Source organism: Gobius niger (assembly GCF_951799975.1).
Source record: "Gobius niger genome assembly, chromosome: 21".
Classification (NCBI taxonomy): Eukaryota; Metazoa; Chordata; class Actinopteri; order Gobiiformes; family Gobiidae; genus Gobius; species Gobius niger.
This window is the reverse complement of record NC_136872.1, coordinates 9,028,800-9,047,564: the sequence shown is the minus strand read 5'-3', so window position 1 is coordinate 9,047,564 and position 18,765 is coordinate 9,028,800. Positions and strand designations below refer to the sequence as shown.

At 43.7% G+C, this 18,765-nt stretch overlaps 1 protein-coding gene across 1 annotated transcript; it reads left to right on the top strand.

Annotated features, from left to right (window-relative positions):
* The first annotated feature begins 1,701 nt into the window (after positions 1–1,701).
* On the top strand, positions 1,702–18,266 carry poln (polymerase (DNA directed) nu). The gene is made up of 15 exons (XM_079580675.1): positions 1,702–1,898; positions 1,974–2,066; positions 2,143–2,199; positions 2,781–2,837; positions 3,555–3,620; positions 6,863–6,920; positions 8,559–8,636; positions 11,040–11,151; positions 12,548–12,630; positions 14,860–14,991; positions 16,861–16,971; positions 17,257–17,335; positions 17,450–17,517; positions 17,591–17,652; positions 17,905–18,266. The coding sequence occupies exons 1-15, from the start codon at positions 1,791–1,793 to the stop codon at positions 17,989–17,991; spliced, it is 1,251 nt and encodes a 416-aa protein (XP_079436801.1). The 5' UTR covers positions 1,702–1,790; the 3' UTR covers positions 17,992–18,266.
* The last annotated feature ends 499 nt before the right edge of the window (positions 18,267–18,765 follow it).

Below are 18,765 nucleotides of genomic sequence, written 5' to 3'. Positions count from 1 at the left end.
TAATAGAAAGTTTTTACAAATTAACAAGACATTTGCACTGACTGTAAAGAGAAAACCGTCTGAAACAGCACATATTTTATTTCTTTAAAAGTTGTTCTATTTTGCCTCCCACAGAGAGTTGCTGCTTCATGTGTTTTTGGGATCTCAGCTGTTGGTGTGCTACAAAGCCAAGGATGTGCTGCGAGTTATTCTGCAGCTGTACAACAGGGAGCTCACATGGAAACAAGGCATGAGCGCTTTTATTAAAAGCACATACAAAAGCACCAAACTATGCCAAATAGGATCTACGTCTAGACTGCCCTTTACTCTATCATTCAGAGTGGTGGTGGTGAGAAGTGATTTCGATGGCAATACTTACAATATGTCCTGTCATTTTTTAGTTGTGGGCTGTCAACTCCACGACCCACAGGTGTCCGGGTGGCTCTTGGATCCAGGCGACCCGGCCTCTTGCTTCCAGGACCTTCTCAATAAACACTGTCGAATTCCCCGCACAACTCCAGCGCTGGGGAGCAAGAAAGTCAGTATTAGCTGCCTGAAGTTTTCCAAATGCCAAACTGACTAGAGCAACAGCTTCCAAACTTTTGTTGTTGAATATTTTTTTCCGTGTCATTTCTAGGTGTCACAAATCATTGCCGGGCTCTGTTCTCTCTACAAGTTGAACAGGGAGTTGGGTTCAAAGCTTCAGGTAAAGAATTATATTTCACTGTCGTCTTTATTCTTTAACAGTTTTGCGTGTTCAGAGTCAGGGATTGTGGGGGCTGTACTCGGGCATGGAGCTGAAAATGATCCCAGTGCTGGCGGGTAATAATAGGTTTATCATCTTTCTATGTGATCAGCTTGAAATTGAGTTTGTTTTTATCATTGTTACAGCTATGGAGGTCTGCCACATCCATGTTGACAAAGAGGCCCTCAGAAGAACGTCCGAGCTGCTGGGGGTAACGCAGCACAGACAAAGAAACCTGTAACAGTTTCTCTTGCTTAGGATTAGTGGCCGCACTCAGGGGAACTGTCCTGTTTACCTCTCAGTAAATGAATTCAGGAGACAACATTAAAGGCTCCACACATGCTCTATGTTTTTATATGGGCTTGGATCAAAACCGCTCAGCCTCAGATGTGACGCGAGTACCAGCAGGGACTGTCTGGACGCTCTAAAGACTAAAAATAGAGAGGGGAGCCTGCATTGTGTAGATACTGTCGATACCTGTGGTTTCTTACGGGTTTAGATGCATCTGAATTGAATGGAGGATATTATTTCCAACCCATCTACACTGTACATAAGGCCAAGTTGGGTGTTTGTGTTCAGTGCTCATCCAGCATTGATGAGGCCGTCTGGTGCTTGCCTTGGGCTAAAAGCAAGATGACAGACATGACCTTGTGTTCCCTCTGTTTCTGAACTGGTGCTTTTTTTATAGACAGTAATTGCCATTTTATTGTTATAAGCAGTGTTTCAATTGGCTGAACACCATTCCACACTTGCGTATCTCCCTGCTGCATGCTCTATCCTGCAGTTGTTCATTTACATTCTCATCATTAGCCGCGTCTCTCTGGGACTCTCAGCCTCTCGAACATCTTTAAGCTTCTCGTGGGCTCCCTCCTTTACCTTCTGCTACACTCTTCATTTTTCTGCCTTTTCATTTTCTCATTTTACATTCACTGTAGCGCACATCTTCCTCTCTAAGCTCGTGTCATGTTTCCCTCCTCTCTGTTTCTCATGTTTTTACACTCTCCAAATACGCAAGTACTCTTATGGATGGGGGTTGACATTAAGCAGCAATTCTCCACTTGAAATCATGAAATCATTGTCTCTGTTGCAGACGAAGATGCGGCAGTTGGAACAGGAGGCTCACAAAGCGGCTGGACAGAAGTTTCTGCTCACCAGCAGTACCCAGCTACGAACTGTGTGTATATACAGTATTTAATATGTTGTATTTACCCAACACTGTGTATTGATCATTCTTTTTTTTTGCTTGAAGGTTCTTTTTGAGAAACTACGTCTCCATGAGCGCTGTGAGAACAAGAAGCTTCCCAAGACCATCAACAAACAGCAGTCCACATCAGAAGCTGCAGTATGTACATTATTAAAATAAATACGTCCATAATACGTAAAACTATTTTCTGATCTACTATTTCCATTTCTGACAGTTGTTACAGCTTCAGGATCTTCACCCTCTGCCAAAGATCATCCTGGAGTATCGGCAGGTAGAGTCAGGCCGCCATGTCTTCTCCTGCAGAATAAATATCAAGATTACTTTAGTTTATTTGTTTATTTGAGCAAAAGTTGTTGACAGTAAACTCTTGATAGTCATGTCTAGGTACTTGTTTATGATCATACAACAAACAAATACAGTCCTTTGATAGGCCTACAATACCACTTATTTTATTGTTTATGATCGTACAAATGAAAAAAAGGAGAAAAGAAATACAAAAACCTTTTACCACATTTTTATCATTTATGATTGTATGGTACCATATAACGATACAAAGTCACAATAGACAGGACAGACAGTATCAAAGACAATGAGTTAATGATGAAAACAATTGTGCTGCATACTCCACTTAATCAGCAGGGTTATTGCATTAGGCACAAATGAGCCTTTGTACACCTTCTTTGTAGCTAAAGGCACTCTCTAGCGGCGCCCAGAGGGCATCAGACATAGACATTAATGGGAAAAAACCCAGCATTTGTAAGCAAAGTATTGGACAAAGAGACTTGGATCTAGACTCTTGATCCATGTTTTATACAATTGTATTAAAAGATGAATCCATTTTGTCTTCTCTAGATCCACAAGATCAAGTCCACTTTTGTTGATGGGATTCTCTCATGCATGATGACCAAGGTGATGCCTGGACCAATGTCTTCAAAACAGACCAAGGACTAATAATCTGAGAATCAGCATAGTTGCAGGGGGATGTTTTTGTAATGAGTAAATGGTGCTATCTACTCTTTTTGAAAGACAATAGATACGTGAAACTATTATATCCTCAGCTTTAGTTGTTATTTGTATTTTGATTAAATATGGCTGAAATCCAGGGCCAATCTTTTCTCTTTACCTCCAAAGACTGCAGCTGCTCTTTTGCTCATCTCAGGCAGTCGACTTCCCCCGACTTGGCAACGCTAAATGTTTGCTTTGCAGCAGAGTGACCCTCCACATGGGCTTCCTCTCCGCTCCGTCTATGGCAGCAGCTTGTGTTTGTCTCTGCTCTCGCGAGGCCGCAAATAAGTCTGTGTGTCCTCTTTACCCCTTTAAGTTTCTGTCTTTGAAATCCCCTCAAACCTACCTAGTGAGAACAGTAATGGCACAAATACTCCAATAGCAGTTTGATAAGTAACAATGTTGATATTGTGACAAAGCAAGCTCCGAAATCTGCGCAAAAAACAGCTTGTTCAGAGTCTGGCAGTCCACAAAGACCAATCGTAATGGCCACAGCTGTTGTTTTGCAGGAATTGACAATATCACCAATTACTCAGTCTTTGTTTGGAAACTTTTATCTATTTTACCGTCTGGTGCAGTTAGAAAATGTAAGATCAACGTGTTCTTTTTCTTTTCCCCCAGAGCTACATTTCCTCAACATGGCACCAGACAAGCGTAGTGACTGGGAGAATCTCTGCTAAACATCCAGTAAGTAATGAAGACTTAGAAAACACTACTTTATTAGTACAAGTGTTTGCAGGAAAAGCAAAGAGGTCAGATGCTTGTGGAGCTAGCCGTGGTGCTGAATAGGGGAAAAAAAGTTCTTCCTGTTTTCAAAATGACACAACTTACACATTTATCACCTTATCTTTACACTTTTCATTACACTGGAGGTGGGGGAAGTGTCTTGCCCAAGGACACAGCACCAACAATGTGCACCTGTGGAATCCGAAACCGCCTGGTCACAAGGCGACCCGCTTTTCTCTCTGTTGCCCCATGGCTTTCATCTTTAGTTCAGCTGATGCCAGGCGTCTGTGGCAGTGGAACAGTTTGAAAGCAGATGATGCAACTGTCATAAACCGGAGCGGCGTTCAGGAGCTTACTCTGCACAGTGAGGTGCCTTACTGCTGAGCCTCATTCAACTTTAATGGGCAAAAACATCACTACCTGCTGCAGAGTTTGGGAAGCGGAAATCAATTTCCATGGATACACTCTCTTCTATTAAAAGTATTAAAAGTGGTCGCCTCATTTGCTCCATCTGATGCCATTGATATCAGGTAAAGGAACTTTGCATATTTCCTTCCATCTGATATCATGGCATCAAATTGTAAAAAAAAAAAAGAACTTTGTGAACCTGAACCTAAAGTGACGGGCTCCTTCTGACTTCTGAAAGTGTGAGAATAAGGCCTGCATGGCTTATCGAGCTCCAGTTTAAGACCGCTTTGTATTCAGTCATTAAATGTTTGCACTTACAGAGAGCTCTCCCAAGGCTGATCTAAGCACTTCACTCAAGTGTTCACTGCTGACTCTTCGCACAAATGAACCCGGCACACACTGAAGAGGATGTTTCATTTTATGACATTTTCATAGATTATTCAGGCAAACGTTGGATCCTTTTTTTATGGTAATACTCAAGTTAATCCAAGTCACACTGTGCTCTTTTTTTCTTTTGGGTTGAAATTTCTGTCGTGGCCTTTCTTGCAGTTGTGTCGTCGCTTACTTTATGTTTCTTGTACGTTAGAGCAACGACGACGTATCTACATTTCAAAGGCTACTTGATTTGTTTATGTTGACAGCAGCTCCATTAATGCTGTGCTCGTCCCCTTCTGGTTTTGTGCTTTGTTTTGAAAAATGTTAATCGCTTAAGCTGATTGAAGAAGCGTCTTTGTGTTTTACGCTACATTATTCTGTTGTCTCCAAACTCGACTGCGGTTGCAAGGCGAGTGTGGGTCCTTTAGCTGGGATTCTGCCTTTGTATTTAGTATGCACATGATTGTTCTGTGATGAGCCAGTTATTCCTTCACAGCACAGCAGTCTGTCCCTTGGGTTGGCCAGATGTATCGCCACCAAAGCAGCTAATTGTCCCTAATCTTATTCGGTACAACTTCATAAACTAGTGAAATATTGCCACCTATGTTAAGACTTTTGAAATAGCAATTGGATATAAAAAAGGGACAAGGAAGTTTACTGCTAAGTGATTGGTTATGTTTCATGAGAGGTCAATGGCCCAGAGAGGACGGCGCACATGGCTCTGGTGATATTTATGTCGTGTTCTCTGTATAATCTGTATAGGGTTTACATTACAGAGTGTTTGCTCAATATGACACGCTCTCGGAGGTAATTCTTTGTGGTTTAATGGAGCGCTTGCACTGACAGTTGCTGTGCGTGTTTCTTATGGCACAGCTGTTCCTGTTCTGTTTATTACCTCCAGTACGTGCCCGACCTGCTGTCTTTGAACCCCAGCGGTTGGTTTTATGTGGCAAGACAAGGTGTACTTTGCAGAGCAGTTTTTGCATAAACAAAATAGTTTGATAAAGTAGTAAACAGCAGAGATCATGGTTCAACGTCAGGCAGATTAAGAAAGATTGTACTTGATCTTTCTATCTGTTACTACTCCTGCCGTTTTGTCCAGCAGTGATTTATGCTGTGGTCACTGCAGCACGGTGCATTGTGGGTAAAGCTGAGCAGTCACTTCTGACACTGTGAATCCCCCGTCACTCGCCCACGCTCCTCCGGACAGTGCGCTGTTGTGGGAGTTGCACCTTTCACACAGGCACACACACTGCGGAGGGGTCACGTCTCCCTCTCTCTACTGTCCACGCCCTTCCACTGCAGTCCCGAGTCTGTCCTCCCTCCTGTGAATAATAAATGGACAGTGAAAGCTGCGCGTCGATTTCTCCGTGTGAGGCGGGCCCGCGTTACAACCCGAGCCATCGCCCACAGCAAGTAAAGTACATGTAGTTCTTAATGACTGCCATTTCAATCGTCTCATTAGATTGAGTAGTTTGAACACTCCCAAAGGACACGATTGAAACCACAGCACTAAAACCAAGGCTGTTTGTTTATAATGTGTCCCTCCTGCCCTTGATGATAACCTTCAGCTGACTTGTATTGACTTTTTAAAACGCTGGATTTCTAGCGCTTGTGAGGGATTAAATGTAATTGCTGAAACGGCCAATGCTTTCTTTTGACACTTGCTGACGTGACATTTTTGCAAAAGTATGAGAACTGTTTTTATTGATGATTATTAAACAAATCCTTTCCTCTGCAGAATCATCTTCTGCTTTTAAAACTTGAGATCTGGAGAGCAAGGACTTTTCCTATTAATTTTAATGCGGTGAAAAAGTCAAGTTTGTGTTTTTCTTCTTTTTTTTTGGCCTGTCTTTATATTTTTAGGATAGTAAACATCATAAAACATTGTCGAAGCCGGGAATGGGTCTCTCGACATTGAGTGTGCAACAACAAACCCCACATTCATATCTCCCCAACTTTGCAAAGGCCATTGCAGGAAAACTCTCTCACCAACTTATTATTCAGCCTTGTGTGTAACTGTTTCCATTCTCTTCTTTGGGTTAATCAAATCTTCCTACTTGTTCTCTCCTCGAGTGATATCTCATGCAGCTCTGGGGGTGGGTGATGCCGGGACGAGCCCAGAGAGGCATCTTTTTGTAGAGAAGATCTGAGGGCTGGATGGCGTCTCGAGAAAGCCTCGTGTCTATTCTCAGCTGAACAAAGCTGTATAAAGTTACACAATGATTGCACTGATTATTGATTCTAAAATTACTGGGGAATTTGCCGCAGAAGAGCTAAAAAGGGAACTAACTGAATCAAAATAGCTGCAGGAATAGTGTAACTCACTATGGAACTGAATCACGTCCGTTTCACACAGGTTTTGTTGTAAAGAGTCAATGCAAGAAATTGTAAAGTATCAGTGTTTCTTTTGTATACAGAACTTCCAGGCTCTCCCAAGGCAACCTCTCCAAGTGACCAGGACGCTGTACATCGCAGGTAAACATACACAAAAGTATCCCTCCCTGCGGGGGCAGAGGAACAGACAGTGATGAATGTCGAGCGCGAGGCTGTGGGGGAGTTAAAAGCGAGGAAGAAGCCGCTGTGGTAGCTATCGGTGCTGCTGCGACCACGGCGATCAGCATTTTAGTGGTCAATGCAATTTATCGCAGCAATATTTGTTCCGCTAACCTTTTCCAGTTGTTGATTTCCAAGTCACGTCTTTGTCAAACACTATAAATACGCGTGGCCTTTGTGGATCGCTGTAAAGTCTGCGCAAAGCAAGGCAGCAATTTGAACAGCCACAAGATATTTTGACCTTTTTTTGTCGCCTGAAATAAAAGGTGTCACCTCGCTTCGAACGCTGGCGGACAATGCTACCAGAAATAAAGTATTGTGTATAATTGACGGTAATGAACAAGTGCAAAAAGAAACTACATGAAGCTTTGTCTCTCACCTGAGGCAACACAGACAGCAGATACCAGTGGGAGATCATTATCTGAGAGAATATTGTTTGTACATTTCTTTTCACTCAAAACGCTTAATGATTTCATGGCCCCATTTTAAAATAGGGGCCATGTATTAGGTAAGGCAATGTCAGGCCCCGGGGACCAAATCTGGCCCTCGAGAATGTACAATATTCTACAGCACCTATCCTTGCTACTCATGAAGCGATTCCTCTGAGATGTGCTGTGCCTGCTCTTCTGTCGTGAGTGATATTTGCATCACGCTGACTTGGGATGCGATGGTTCATTGTTACGGACCCCTTTATTTGTCCTTCAGTGAGGTCAGCACTTCACAGCAGCAGGGGGATCATTATGGAGGCCAGGCTACATAGGCCCATCCCGATGAAACTTTATTGGTGGATAATTGACTTTTAATTGAATGTCACTGCTTAGTCTTTATTACTATAGACTAGGTTGGTTTTCTGGTGCCTCTTTGTTATTTAGCCCTAATCATACAATTAACTACTGTATATAATGAATCTATTAAAGTGACACTTGGGTTTGTCCTTCGCATCAAATTTATAGGAATAGAAATGTTTTGCAAGCTTAGTAAATAAAGCAAAAGAAGAAATAAAACGGAGCTAGAGCTACCAGCTTGGGCCAGTTTGGTACATATTACTGGCTGAAAACCCCTATCAACTCCATCTTAAAGCAGAACGAAGTAACTCGTGCCCTCGTGCAAGCGTCGTAGCATGTTGCAGTTTTTTACTCATTAATTGTCCATGAGAGTAAATCATACGCTGACAGAAAAGACAAAGGGAGAGAAGGATATTGTACATCCAATTACACAATGGAGATAATGTCTTTCACTCAAACTTGGCTGTAAATACTGTTTAAGTGTTGCTAGCCTCCAGTTAGCTTTGCCCGTTAGCCTGTTGGCTTCCTCCCTCGTGATTCTATTAGTGTGTATTGGTGGCTTCAACCCGGAGGCAGTTCTGGGGGAGATGACACTTGTATTATATTAAGTGAAACTAAAAAAAGTTGGTTAAAATTCTTCACAAAATCTTGACAACATGCTCTTTGGAGCCTTTCATCCAAAAAATCGGAGGTTCAGTGATATGTTTGAGAAAACTTGTTGGGACCGTTTTTGTGATCTCTCACTTGTGCATTTAAACATATTTACTTCATACAGGAAAGGATGAGGAGCTGGTGACTGTCCATCCCAGGGCCATGTTCATTCCTAAAGAGGGTTGGACCTTCCTCTCTGCAGGTACGTACGATTAGCACATTACAGAGTCTAATGTTATTGGGGATTTAGTCGCTCAGTCTCAGCAGCTCAGCCGTGCACTGCACTCATGTTGACCCAGTCTTTAACTAAACCTAAGGGTCTGGAGATAGTGCTTATATTAACATTAGTTCTGCTTATGTGCCCCAGGAGTGAATGTACGCACAGAACCGAGGCTTGTCCAATCAGCAAGTATTTTGTCTACTCTTTAAATTCTTCTCGAGCGGAAATATAGAGTGAATGCACCCTTAAGGTTATTGTTGATTATTCCAAGTTTTTGTTTAAATATCATTGTGCTAGCTGTTTTTTGGGGGAAATGCAAACCTCAGACTTTCCCATGGAGCAAAATTCTCTACAAAGGTCAACTCGAGAGCTTTTGTGGCAAACGGGTGGCTTCTGTTCTTACGTAAGAGGCTACATCAACTGGGGTTAGCGCGAGGACAGTGGTGGGATGAGAGTGCTGCAGGAAAGCACTAATACAGGCTCAGCAGCGGCAGCACATGCCCCCACACACCGCCTCACGCACACTGTCCTCCTGTGTCCTTTCCAAAACAAGATCAACTGCCGTGGGTGTTCAACTACCACTTTTCTACGGGGCACCAAATTTAGCTGAAGGCCGTCCTTGTCTTTTTACATCGTCTCCCTCTTATGAGCTGAGAATCAATTCGTCTTACGTTACCGGAAGTAAGAAGAAGCATCACTTGGGTTTCATTGTCTTAGCACTTCAAACAGCAATGCGCCAATCCTTTCCCCGGGAACGCTACAGTTTCACCTTTAGCCCCGCATCTTCTTGGCTGCTGTACTTGTCGATTCATCCTTCCTGTAATGCGCTCCTCTCTGACCGCACACCCCCTGGGGGACTCTTCATCTTCTCCATGCACAGGTTTAGGCTCTGCTCTTAAGCTTCTAGACAACTTTTTCTCAGGCCGGACTGTCGGGCAGGGCCACCGTAAGGAGCTGTTCCTTATGCGGTGACCAGTGGAATCAAAAACCTTCTTGCGCCCTAATTGCAGTCCTGTATATTTATTAATACCTGTAAAACATGTCTCTGCCGCGTGTGCTGATAGTTACTTGAAGAAATGTGATCTGCTTCATAAAACATTGATGGAGGATATTCTTAGAAAGTCTCTTCCTCGTCTTATGTCATTTCCATTTTGCCGCCTGGTTTTGCTCACTTTCATCCTGGTCTTTTCTATTATTTATATCTTTTAGGCCCAAGGTTAAAAAGCTACATTTTGAATTTGTATAACTGCGGAAGATTCATCCTTCTCCGAAAGTTCTTGAAGCGTCTTGCATGCTGTTGCTTCACTCTGGCTTAGAGAGCCGCCTGTTCACACTTTTGCCCCTTTGTTCTGCTGCCGCTGCATTGGAGGCTTGTAATTTGATTTGGGAGCAGCCAAGCAGAGGTGTCTGGGGGAGCGGGGCTTTAATGGACGCCGCGCTGTGGCTGGGCAGGGCTGTCGACACTTCTCTATGTCTTTTATCACGCTGTGTCTGCTTCTCCTGAGGGACGTTTTGAAACAGATCTGCACAGCTAACGTGAAGAGCTTTGACTTTGACAGATATAAAGGTTTTATTCATTTTCTTTAATTGACTGTCTTCTCAGTTTCTTCTGTTTTTTTGCAATGTGGAATAAATTGTATATCCATATCCATAAGTGGCAAAAATGTTGTTAGTGATTTCAACTGGTGTTTAGCTCCGCCCCGAAACAGACCTTCATTGATGATGGAGAAATGTTCAGTTGTCTCGTCCACAGGCATGGTTACAACTCAAAATAATACACCAGGTCCAGCCGAACTTTGCCCATAAGTTTGAAATACTGCTTTGTTTTTTACAGGGAAGCATTTCCATAAGAAGGCTTATTGGCTTTTATCCGGTTCCGAGTGACAGGATTTTCAGTCTAGAGCCAGATTTACATTCATTGCGTGGCTCTGGAGCAAATTACATCCAAATGAGTCTGATCTTGTCAATGGTGAAAATCGTCTCATTGAAAACCTCCAAGTGCAATCAAATTAAAAGCCATGTTTCTCGTCACAAACAACAGACAGATCAGGAGGGGTATTTCACCATTTTGACTTCCTGCCGTAGTCTGTAGTTTCATGACGCTGTTATGATATATTATAATATCATAATATCACTCCATTTGCAATCGTATTATCAATATTATTTGCAATGGCACTCAATGATGAGGGACTTTTTTGTTAAAGCTAGAGAGAGGATCACTCAAAAACACTATCGCCAACCCTAAATTCAGGGACATAATATCCTAAAGGCCAAATCTTTAGAGGTCGTTTGGTGATTTGGCGAGATTGATGTGCACCATGAAGGTCTGCTCCCCATGTGCAAATGGTTAGCGGTGTTATTGATGTGTGCTGCATGTTTTCCCAGACTTCTGCCAGGTGGAGCTCCGTCTGTTGGCTCACCTCTCCTCTGACCCCGAGCTGCTCCGCGTCTTCACCAGCCCAGAGGCCGACGTCTTCAGTATGCTCGCCTCCCAGTGGTACGCCGCTCGCTCTCTCACGCAAACCACGCGCCCATGAACACACTGCTGTTATTGCCGAGGTGAGGGCTCCACGGCCCTCATCGCTTTGGTGCATGTGAATCTCACCCAGTAAAACATCACCATAAGTCAGGAGGTTTTTATTACATCATTTTATTATATCGCAGACAGATATTGAAATTATGTACGTTTATTTTCTCGAGTATGAACTGTACCTTAAGTGATTCTTTCTGCTGTGTTTATGCCCTGTATCTCTTAAGGGATTGTTTTTGTGAGCAATTGTTTCACATTTGTAATGGACTTTAAGATAAGACACGGCAGGTGAAAACATTGACATTGATTTTTCAGTAATGTACAGAAAAAGTTTCCTCAAAGTTGAATTTTCCAGGAAATAATAATAATAATACTAATATTAATGCTTGCGTACTCTTGATCAATGTGTGGTGTTAGAAAATGCGCTCATTCCTCCCTGCAGTATGATTGTGGTTGTTCAGTCGTAGTTTTCAGCTGCTGAGCGCGCCTCCTCTCCTCCTGTAATCTGTCTCAGTGAAGCGTGGAGCAGAGGGCAGCCGGTTAAACAGATTATCCTGTCGCACGGAGCATATTAGCACTTCCGCGGAGGTTTACATGGACTCCCTTCATTATCTCCCTCTCACCCTTAAACAAATTAACGGGGGCCTCTGGAGCCTCTTCCAAACACTTCCCTGTGTCGTCGCTTCTGAATGACCTTTCTGAGCCTTTGACTTTAAACAATCTTCTTATTCATGAAGATGTATATTTTTAAGCCAATATTCTTCACTCTCATTGGAAAAAAGACTTGCATATTCCAAGGATAGAACTGGGACTCGCCCATGGTTCTTGTGTGGGGTAGAGACGTTGATTATTGCTGCATGTCCAGTAGGGGGCAGTGAAATCACCATCCTCTAAATCTCTAAGAGCAAGTCCAAGTCTTTTTTTTTTTACTTTTCTTCCTCAAATTGCTACTTCATTGATGTTTAAACTCTGTTCAGTAACACTTACCGCATTGTCCCATCAAACTAAGTAAAAATATGACACTCTCTGTCACTTGGCATTCGTGTCTGTTTGAATGTGGCTGTTGCGGCTCATTTGTAGCTGACCGGTTGTGGCAGGACGCCGTCAGCAGCTCCACGGGCAGCGCTTTGTAGACATGTCCTCTGCCCCTGTCTGCTCCCTGTGTGCTGCTGTCTGCGAGTCACGTTACATAACTCCGTCTGACTCGCCTTCCTCCTGACACTTGATATTTTTGGACACAACTTTTAGACTTTGGGGGGACAAGTTTCCTCCAGAAATAATATATTTGTGGCTAGTTTTAGAGTTTAGAAGTTTTGCGAAGCTTTTGCAGCTGTACAGCACTTGTGTAATTGTCATTGTGCAGGAAAGGCGTGAATGAGACTGAGGTGACGTCTGAGGATCGTGAACATGCCAAACGCATCGTCTACTCTGTGGTGTATGGGGCAGGTGAGTAGTAGCCACAGGCGCTGAGCAAAAGTACCCGACAGCTCACCCTTAACTCCTGATAATGTCATTTTGATATTTCCTTTGCGACGAGCATGTTCCAGTGTGAAAATATTGCTGTACAGTGTTTGACTTCATGGATCGATAGAGTGGACTGAGGTTGAACAGATAAAAATAGAGTAAAAGGTGGCAGAAGCAGATGAATATGTGATGGCCCTGTGGACCGTGAGGGCCATGGTGTGTGACCCATTTGTGAGCCCTGTTCTCAGCCCTGGTGGTTCAGCAGAGACAGAGGAACTGACTACTGTATGTGTGGATTTACATCTCTGACGTGTAGGAGGTGACACACCGTGTGCTCTGCCTCATCTTCACAAACGTACTGTATATTGTTTATGAAGGTCTTAATAGTACATTTAATACTACTTTTGTGCCATAGCTTTGCACAACTGGCATCTCTCATCTAGTTCATCATCAGCTCTTTGGAGCTCAGAGCAACTTCCCTCTGTGTATGTTGTTTAGGTGATGGACTTGTGTTCAGTTTAATGCACATGTCATGTATCAGCTGCCTGCTGCGCTTGTATTACTTATATGTTTATGCGGTGGACGTTTTCTTAGGGCTAGGTGTTAGCACCCACATGCGTTTACTACGGTGAACCACATGAACAAGGCAAACACAGCAGAGTATTTTCTGTTTGGAAACAACATCATCTTTCTCAGATCATCTGCAAGTGCCTCTGTTTCTGCTGTGCTATATAGAAGTGTAGATGGAGATGTTTCATAGAGATGCATCAACAATTATTTATTTATTTTTTAAAGTGAGTCAATTCAAATGGTGAATAGGTGAGTGATTCCAGTTAAAGGCCGTAGGAGGAGACGGAGGTCATGAGCAACATGTTTTATTAAGTTAACGGAAGCCCTGTTTGCACAGGACCACTCAGTGGACACTGTTCTTTTTCAATCACACATGCAAAGATGCTTTTAGAAACTCCCCACAATCCAATGCTCTCACGCTGACAATGGGCACTGAGTGGTGTTCTACTTCAGCAGGAGCTGCAGCTCGGTGGGAAACAGTAAACTCAGCCTCCTAAAAAGAACTGGTGGACTCACAATCCGCAACAATGGATTTGAAAGATTTTTGATGAAAACATGCTGAGACAGGATGTGCCAGTGGAGAAAGGTCAGGGTTAAAATCGTCCGACTCTGCAGAAGCTGCAGCAGCACAGACAGCTGTGTGGAGGAAGAATATGTTAGTTAGCTGAGAGAAGGCGGAGACAGTCATGTAGGCGAAAGGGTACGAGGGCCGTGAGAGGAGGAATTATTGGTGCTCCTGATCGGCGCAGACAGACCGCTCTTCATGGAAGGATGCGTTACCATGGAGACTGAATACTAAAAGGAAGCTTTCTCCACAGACAATAATCAGGGCAGGGAGGAGGGGCACGGCGAGCTCACACACTTCCCACAATTGGGTCAGTGAGTGAGACTGGAATGATTTGATATACTTTTAAGATTAGGGTTAAAGTTCAGCATGCTTTTGCACCACCACATTTAAAAATGATCAGTGAATTGAACCAAAAAAACAGGTTTAGTGAAAAAAGGAAGTGTAGCTTGAGTGGCAAAGGTTCAAGACCAAACAAGCAGAGAGCCAATAATGAAGGTCAAAGGTCACCTGCTGAAGTGACCTCATTTGGTGGGAATGTTTAGCTTTAGGATCAATTTCTTTTGTGGGTGTGACTCCTGACTGGCAAAAGCTTGTTATTGTTTTCAATTCTTGGGTTAAATGTTGTAGAATCACTCACAGTCACCTATGTTCCCCAATAAAAAAACATGTGACACTGTCCTGAGTCTTGACATGGACAAGCTTTTGGGTTGCTCACCTCACACTCTGGCTGTTGGCATGACATTACTCGTCTCCTCCCACACCCCTCTGAGCTCCCGACCACAAAACACCATGGCTGTGGCTATTAGCAGAACCTCCACAATTGGTCATCGATTTGCTTCCAACCAACGTGCGACTCGAGCGTCACAGGCCAGCACTTAGATTTTAACCTTTTGTACACAATACGGACGCCCTGCAGTCTTCCCCTGGCCACCCATTCAATCTCCTCCCCTCCCCTCCAGTCTGCCGTAACCTGGACTTCACCTGCCACTCAACTTAAATGATGAAAAAGTATAATGGAAAGCCATGAAGAAACACGCACAGGGTGAATTTACTCTTGTTGTAATTGTCTGTAGGTTCCGAGCGCCTGTCGGGGATCCTCGGCGTGAACACAGAGCAGGCGCGCCGTTTCCAGGACAGCTTTCTCCAAACGTACAAGGAAGTGCAGACCTTCATCCAGAAGACTGTCACCGAGTGTCAGAACAAAGGTCTGTCGGGCACTCAGGAGTCAAGTGATGTAATGTAACGTTGCAACATATACAGTAAAGTAGGGCCTATGCAGACGTTAACCAGAAATTGTTCAAAGAATTTCTTGTTTCTTTTAACTGTTGCCTGTTTTCCTGCGTTGAGTGTAACAGTAAGTAAGTAGTTATTTCCTCATTACTTGTCCAGCCTTGGGGGAGAGATGTAGTTTGACACGGCGGCTCTGTGACTTCCTGCATGCGTGTTGGGCTGAGAAAGACGATGTGCTGGCATTGGCAGGAAAGAGACAAACTGCCCGCGGTCGATTATGCTTCAGGGGTTTGTCATGGATCAGAGGTTGGACAGGCAGGAGCTGATCAAATGGGACTATCTGTTTATATTTGCAGCCAACTGCCAGCTCAGCACACCTGAGGCCTCGACCAACACACACACTGCACTTCAACGATAGCGCAATACTCTGGAAAAAAGCGAGATGAGATCAGCCGACATGATGCACGCACCTCTGCTGCTCCTGAGCAGGTTGTGTGCATCAGGAATATAAGAGCACACACTCTTCGGTCATTTCCTCCATTTCTATGTGCGCACTCAGACACATTTGTCTTAGATATTGAGCGACCCTGACACACTGACAGGTGCTACATCACAGGCAACAACCAATCACCGCCGGCGTGAACCTGCTGCTCCTGTTTGGACATGTCCTGGAGTCACTGCTCCTCTGGGGAGTGAGTATATCCCAGACTCATCTCCATGGCAATGCCCAATCATCAATAAGGATTGTACAAGATCTATTACAGCTGAGATTATTCTGTGCACTCGCTGTAGTTATATATTACCTTTAAGACTTATCTGCAGTTTCTAAAATAACACTGACCAAAAGGTGGAGTGTGTTTGTTGCAGCGGCGACAGGAACAAATTATCCGTAATATACATGAAAAGTACAATCAGCGAGCAGATCTGGCCTTTTTGAAGCAGTCCACACTGTTTTGACACCCACTCTCTGATATTGAGATGAGACAAAGCCGCCTCTGTTCTTTTAGGTGGTTCACTTTTTGTTTGCGCATGAAGAGAATGCCGCGCTTCAGTTTGTAAAGGCCGCGGCAGATGAAACGTCTCACTTCACCTGCGGAATCACAAAGATGAAAACATTTGTAGCAGCTGCTCTGAGACTCAAATCTGCATCGATTTGTAAACAATCTGCCTCCACATATTGTCATTTGCAGAAGATTACACCTGGCTTTGCTGCGGATCCTCTTGTCATCTTTGCTTGAAACACTTTACATCAACAAGTCGCCACTTAGAAGTTGACGATGTTAATCTGGCGTCCGTTTAGCCAAAACCACCTCAGCCTTGAACTTGGCATTTCCCTATCGAGCAGCCAATTGAGCGCATGAGGAGGCGCATTCCGGGGTTTATTCTCTGTGTAATCTCCACAACAGAGCCCGCCTCACATTCCTCCTCACGAGTCCCTAAAACAAAGGTCAAATTCCTGCCCTAAAGGTCACATATGCGCTGCACGGGTCAATTCTCTGTGAGTTTTTGTGCCTTTTTTCGTAATGCATTTTATGTGCTGGTGTTTGTTCTATAGAGAGAGTCATTCAGGTTTATGCCCCGGTTGGCTTTCCTCATAGTAAGAGGGATACACAGGGATTTAGCCTCTAAAGCCCAGCCCATTGTCCGGCCGCAGGAATGTACTGGTCTGCTGTATGTCCGTGTGTGGAGCGCATACCTGCCTGTGACAATGCATTACATCATCACACTGTTGCTTTAAAATCATTACAAAAGTTGATTCATGCAGTTAGACGGCAACATAAACATAGAAATATTATGAATATATATAGCATTATACCTTGATTGATTCTATACATTCTGTCCAGGTTATGTCCTGTCCATCATGGGCCGTCGCCGCTCCCTTCACAACATTAACTCTCCTGACTGGGGAGTCCGCATGCAAGCTGAGAGACAGGCTGTCAACTTTGTGGTCCAAGGTATAAGATTTATATGTTTTGAATATGGACTAAATTAAGAATGGACTAGTTATAGCCTCTTTCTTCCGGAAGCCAAAAGGAAATGGTTCTTTGCTCTAATGGACTTTCCATTGAAAATTTTATGCCCCTCGCAACATGTTCCTATTTTTTGCCAATATTACCGGCATGAAAGAGCTTCAGTTAGCCCATGCTGGACGCTATGGGGGAACCCACCCTCACTTAGTCCATTCTTAATTCACTGTCTATGCTTTTGAATTATATTGACGAGATGTTTCATTGTGAAAGGCTCGGCCGCTGATCTTTGCAAGATGGCCATGATCCGAATCTTCAACCTACTCTCCACCTCCAGCTCGCTCTCTGCCAGGTCTTCACACAATTACAGCCTCAAAGACCTCAAAATGACTGGACTAACTTTGAATCCATAAGCTCACGAAATAAACATCAAACAAAACATCCTGACTGGTTTTGATTCTCTCAGGCTGGTCGCACAGCTCCACGATGAACTCCTGTACGAAGTGGAGGATTCTCAGCTTGAGGAGTTCGCGGGTCAGTTAAGTAACAGAACTTCTGCTACTGTCTTATGCAATAATGTGAAATGTTTCCATTGTGTTTGATGCAGCTGTTGTGAAAAGCACCATGGAGTCTCTTGCGCGCATAGATCAACTCGGCGTACGTCTCAAAGTAAGTGTTTTGCCCTGCTTACCCACATTGAGATAGTTTTTACTTTAGCTTTATAGTGACACAAAGAACCTCCTGTGCGTCCCACCAGGTCACAGTCCATTAGATTAGTCAAAGTAATTGCATGTTTATAGCTATTAGCCTCACAAGATCCACATGTTCTGTACTCCTAGGACTAGTCTTGCATGTAGGTCAGCGGTGCGCATTAACATAAGAAAGATGGCGTTTTCCTACATATCCTGTGTGTTCCCCCAGGTTCCTCTAAAGGTGGCCGTCTCCAGTGGGAAGTCTTGGGGATCCATGTCTGAGCTCGGCGTTCCCCGGGACGTCTTGTTAAAATGACACTTCCTCCCTCCGTCACTCGGCTGTCCACCTCTCCCACCAAAAACCCCATTCTTTTTTTCCCCGAGACTTTGTTCCCATAAATCTCCTCGTCCCGCATCCACGTCGCCATGGAAACCAGGCGCCTCCCTCCCATCTCTCCATCCGTATCCGGGGGCAACGGCAGGAGCCACAAACTGGATTGTGCCAGTTTGGATTTTTTTTTTTTTTTTTTTTTCAATGCTGTTAAAAAGAAATATCCTCCTCCTCGACTCGTCCGTTTTCACGTCTTATTAATACGGGTGCTGTTACGTTTTTAAATTCATTATTGCTTTTTTTTTTTTTTTTTTTTTTTATGTATACAAAGGTTGTATGCATTTTTTACAGTTCTTGCATTGTTCTCAATAATAAATTTGACTCTATTCTTGCGAAGCTTCCGACATTGGTCAAGTGCAGACATATACCAGTAAATATAGGTGTCCCAATATTGTGCTTACTCCACTACTTTACTTTACTTGTACATGTTTTTAGCTGTAGGAAAAAACCATGAGCAGCCGGACTCAAACCTCTGCAGACACGGGGAGAACATTTGAAATCCAGGACTTTTTTCTGCGTTTCAAGAGCTCCAACTGCTGTGCCACCTTGCCGCCCGTAAGCGCAAGTTATTTTGTGCTTCCTGCCGTAGCTGTGATCAGGTACACCAGGACACAATAGGAATGTCACATGAAAATAACTTGGTTTCAAAGTTATCCAAAAAGAACTTTCATTTTCATGACCGTTGACCGTTGAATACTG

What these genes read in the sequence shown, in the direction of transcription:
- poln (XM_079580675.1), top strand. Translation starts at nt 1,791, where the DNA reads ATGAAATCATTGTCTCTGTTGCAGACGAAGATGCGGCAGTTGGAACAG. An exon ending in TTGGACCTTCCTCTCTGCAG is followed by an intron (nt 8,637 to 11,039) that starts GTACGTACGATT and finishes ATGTTTTCCCAG; the next exon opens with ACTTCTGCCAGGTGGAGCTC. An exon ending in TCCAGCTCGCTCTCTGCCAG is followed by an intron (nt 17,336 to 17,449) that starts GTCTTCACACAA and finishes TGATTCTCTCAG; the next exon opens with GCTGGTCGCACAGCTCCACG.